Source organism: Lycium ferocissimum, chromosome 1 (assembly GCF_029784015.1).
Source record: "Lycium ferocissimum isolate CSIRO_LF1 chromosome 1, AGI_CSIRO_Lferr_CH_V1, whole genome shotgun sequence".
NCBI classification, from domain to species: domain Eukaryota; kingdom Viridiplantae; phylum Streptophyta; class Magnoliopsida; order Solanales; family Solanaceae; genus Lycium; species Lycium ferocissimum.
Genome location: NC_081342.1, coordinates 20199664 through 20204534, shown reverse-complemented (window position 1 = coordinate 20204534; position 4871 = coordinate 20199664). Strand labels below are relative to the sequence as shown.

At 34.8% G+C, this 4871-nt stretch overlaps 1 protein-coding gene across 1 annotated transcript in view; it reads left to right on the top strand.

Annotated features, from left to right (window-relative positions):
- The first annotated feature begins 1771 nt into the window (after positions 1-1771).
- LOC132051855 (uncharacterized) overlaps positions 1772-4871 on the top strand; it is a 60656-nt gene continuing 57556 nt past the window's right edge. The window contains exons 1-2 of the mRNA XM_059443108.1: positions 1772-1879; positions 1964-2084. Of these exons, the coding sequence (XP_059299091.1) occupies positions 1964-2084 (121 nt within the window). The 5' untranslated portion in view covers positions 1772-1879. The remainder of the gene's footprint in view (positions 1880-1963; positions 2085-4871) is intronic.

Below are 4871 nucleotides of genomic sequence, written 5' to 3'. Positions count from 1 at the left end.
CAAATCTTAGAATGGAACAAAAATGATTGAAATATTGGGGCAAAGGTATTTAACGAAGAAGAATTTCTATCAGCCACTGGAGTGTATTATCGAGATTGTGATGCCCTCTAATGGAGTTGATATATGTTTAAATAGTATAAGAATCCTACTTGAATTAGGAGCCACGAACCCTCACGTGGATAAACAGCTACGATATAGTTGGACACATTCGTTGGTGGCGCGATCTCCGGCGATAAATTAGGTGAAGATAGCTTTCTGCTGATTTGGGTTTATCCCATCGAACATTCTTCGGGTTCTATCTTATGGACTGTTTAGCTCAGTCTTACCCTCGGGTCGATTTCACGGACCTAATAATAAAACGGACTTTCGCCAAATCGGAGAGAATTAGGTTCTCACCGTTCACAAACGTCAACCTTAAACATAAAGGGAAAAAAGTGAAGAAGTCTTATTTGTTGTAATAAGCTTTCTTTCCTTTAAATTATAAAACCAACTTTTTATAGTTGGGCTGAGTCAAATCACCAATTCTCATTGTAGGAGTATATGCATGATAATGGGTCAGAAATCATGAAAGAGGGAAAGTACAACTAACTAAAATGTAAAGAAAGATTTATTAGGAATGTCAAACCCTGTAAAGATCAAGAATGAAAAGTAGAATCAAATAACGCAAACAAAGAAACCAAAATGCAATTTGTGAGTTCTGAGGGAACCAAAAATACCTTTTGCAGTGTGTATTAGGAGGGCGCCACAAAATACCGTTACAGCTTCAACAGACAACAGCACCTAATGAAGAAAAAAAGCAACCAGCTCAACTTTTAAAGTTTTGGGCTAAAATTGAAATTTAGTCCACAACTCTTGCTTATTTACGTGTTTGTACCTGAACTTCACTTGTTTCAAAATTTGTCAAAATAGTCCTCAGAGTATGCGATTTGGTTCTTTTTTCTGGTTTTAATCTCCCAAAGCATCCTTTATAGATTCTGGAGCATCTAGTGAAGAATCTGTTCCAAATAGAGGTAATGACAACAATAAAAGATTTAAAATGTATTACCGCAAAAGTTGCTATTTCAAAATGAAATGAAACAATCACAACCACTGTAAGTTATCTATCATTTTTGTCCGTCTCGCAAATGCTAGGAGCACATAAATTAATGTTTAATGAATTAGACCGATTCAATCATTTCACCTTAATATTGCCACAAGAAAGAAATGGGGAGCAAATGAACTAGCATCAACTACATCAAAAAACTAAATCAATGTATTTTTGTCGTAATGCAAATACATAAATAACATAAACTTAATAAATAAATAAGCTTCCTTATTTTTTTGTAAGTTATATCATATCCATTTAAAAAGAATTGGAGGACTCATTAAACTCTTAAGAAAATTATTATGGTAGAGAACAATATAAAAAATTCAATTATATATATATATATATATAAATTATGATTGTAGAAATTTATTTCTTTTGCATTTTATTGTATAGGAAAACGCATATTATAGGTGAAGAGAATTTGTTAAGACGGTGCATCAGTGTAATTCAGTGAAACCTTGTGTGTCGATTCGGTATATAAATTTAAAAGGAAAAAATATACAGCTTTTGAAAATATTTATGCCACGTAGCATTATGCATGATATATCAAACCTTGTATAAAATGTGTAAAAGGTGTTTATACACAAATATGTTGAAATTCGGGTATTTACCCGCGTAGGTAAATATTTTTTAAAATAGATAAAAGAGCAGTAACTTACCCTAAAAACCCCACCCCAAAACCCCCGTACCTTTTTGAACAAACGACGTCGTATTTACTTGTCGTCTGAAGGAACAAGAGCCCTAACCAATTCAATTCACTCTCGACTTGTTCCCATTCACAACTCTAGAAAGGTAATCTTTCTTTTTCTTTAATACCCATTAGCTTCGATTAATGTTAAAAATATTCTTTTGTTATTTCAACGGCCGTTAATGAAGATGAAGAGGGCAATGCCATGGAGTGATGATGAAGAAGATGATACATCCTCTGATGATTCTTCAGCACTTGATACTGATACTGAAGACAATCTTGGTTCCTCCAAAAATAAATCTACCCAAGGTAACTTCTTTTACCCTTTTTCTCTTCCATTTGCTTGACAAATTTACTCCTTAAAACATACTCTTTCCGTTTCAATTTGTTTGTCTGGTTAAATAAAGAATAACTTTTTAATCTTGTGGTCTTAAATTAAAGATATGCAACAGGTACCATAATGCTTTGTGGTCTTAAACATGTCACGTGAAAAGTTATTAAAGAGTTGTCAGAAAAGAAAAGAGGCATTCTTTCTTGAAACAGACTAAAAAGGGATGTAAGACATATAAATTGAAACGGAGGGAGTAATTGTTAGTAAATCAATGGTTTTTTATTTTATTTTTTTGACAAAAAAGGTGTCTGGGCCAGCTTGCGGGACACCTCGACTAATTCCACGGCTACTTGTTTTGCTACCAAAGAAAAGGCTTACTGGCTACTTGTTTTGCTACCAAAGAAAAGGCTTACTTTTTAGTAAATATAGGTTATTTTGAAGCAAACTACAGGTAACTGCTTAGGCAGTCAGAAATGTAAAAGAGAGCAAGTAACCTACGATAACTGATTACAGGACATGGATAGTTGTTTATATATATATATATTTTTTTTAAAAAAAATTTTATGGCAAGGGAACCCGCGGCCGCTACCCTTTGGGTGCTCACAGGGTAAACCCTGCTTCTGTGCAATAGCTCGCAAATCACACAGAAGAGATAACCCGCACTAGGCAAGCCCCGTGCGATGAGCTCGACCCAGAAGGCAAATCCCCTGCTTTTTGTAGGCAGTGGGTTTCGAACGTGAGACCTCCATTATGAAAGCCCCATGCTCAACCAATTGAGCCACCCTTGCGGGTTGTTTATATTGTTAGTTTTATTACTTAAAATTGAGAAAAGTATGATCATCTTTGTCCTTTGATTGGACAGAATACTGATACTCCAATATGATACTACGATTTGCTTATTAATGTTCTTGGGCCTAGTTAGAATTGTTCCCTATTCCTTCATTGGAATTCTAAGGGATGATTTTTTATTTTTTTATTTTTATTTAAAAAAAAAAAAAAATCTAGCATAGTTTATTTCTGGTGATGGAGATCAACATAGACGCATGGAATAAATCACCAAGATCCATGAATTTACAGAGTCTCAAATTCTATTGAGGATCTTAATTCAAGCAATTTGTATTAATTCTAGCATCAATATAGTTCTGGTTCTATAGCTTATAGGAAATGTTAGTCTCTGTGTGTGGGATACAACTGTATAGGGGTGTCAAATGGGCAGGTTGGGCTGAAATTGAGAGGGTAAAATTGGCTAAAAATTGGGTTGGGTCATCTTAATTTAACTTTCTGTAACATTGAGTAATTTGTACTTTATCAAAAATGGAAATAGACGTTTCATATCCATATATAATTACTCCATGGCTAATGTGCTTGATAGTCATGTTGTCCACTAGTTTTAGAAGAATGAAGGAAAAATATCTTAGCATTTCTAGCACCTTCTATATTCCTGTGAATCTTAAGGCTAATTATATGTCGTAAAGAAATGAGGTGCTTAGAAAATTCAACCTTTAATTGGTTCCCGTATGGAGCAATTAATAGATAAAATTTAACACCAGAGGAACATTTCATTTGCGACAAATAGCACATCGTACCTTTGTGCAATATGCCAAATAATACTGCTGGAAGCAAACCTCAAACTAAAGGTAGGAGATGGAAACGAGATCCAGTTCTGGAAAGAAACTTGGGTTAACCAAACCTCTCTCATGAATTCTTTTCCAGATATGTTCAACATTTTCAGCTATCCTGAAATAAAAGTGAGTGACTGTTGGTCACCCCAAGGGAGGGATCTTACTTTTAGGAGACGTTTAAATGACTGGAAAGTGGAAAGGGTGGCATCTCTTCTGGGAAATTAGCAAATTTCAATGGTCTCACAACTGATTCGGACTATTTTTTTGGGAACATAGCTGTGATGGATGGATGCTACACAGTCAATAGTGCCTACAAAAAAGAGATGATAGATCCATCTGGGAGACTACGATATCAATGAAACTACATTTGGAAAAGTTTGTCCCCTACCAAGGTGAAGCGTTTTACGTGGCTGGTTATAAAGAGAGCTTGTCTCACACAAGAAGTGCTACGGAAGAAAGGAACACAATTGGTATCAAGGTGTTTTGTGAGAAAACTTTCCTCTGTAGCAAAACAGAGGAAACAAACAAACATTTGTTCCTTCATGTAGCTCCACTTTTCAACTCTGGGCGCTCTTATTCAACTTCACTAACACTACATGGATCATGCCTGAATACACAACATTTTGCTAAGCCCCTGGATTAGAAGGGGAGGAAGCAAAAGCCAAAAGAGATGGTGGAGTATACCATCTTGCATCTGGTGGACTGTAGGGAGGAAGAGAAATGGTTATTTTTCGCAACCGGAGAAAGACTCAAAATCAATTATAAGCTCCATAAAGCGCACATATGCAACAATGGAATCAGCTTTATGAATAATTTTGTTATAACCAAATATTTAAACGAAGAGATTCTATTAGGCACCCCCTTTATAACTCAAATAAAACCATATCTCGCAGGGTTAGATAGAATCCGCACCATTGCGTTAGGAAAACAAATTATTTTTCCCTATTTAAATAGTATGTCAAAAGAAGAAAGCGAGTTTATAAAAGATAAAATTATCTTTAGAATAAATCTACTTTCACAACAAATTTGCTTTTTAAAGGATGATATAAAGATAAAAACGATTGATCTTCTTTAAAAACCCTGGAGTGAAGTTAGTAGGCAAAATACTTACAAGTTGTTTATTGGTAATAGTAAAACATAGGA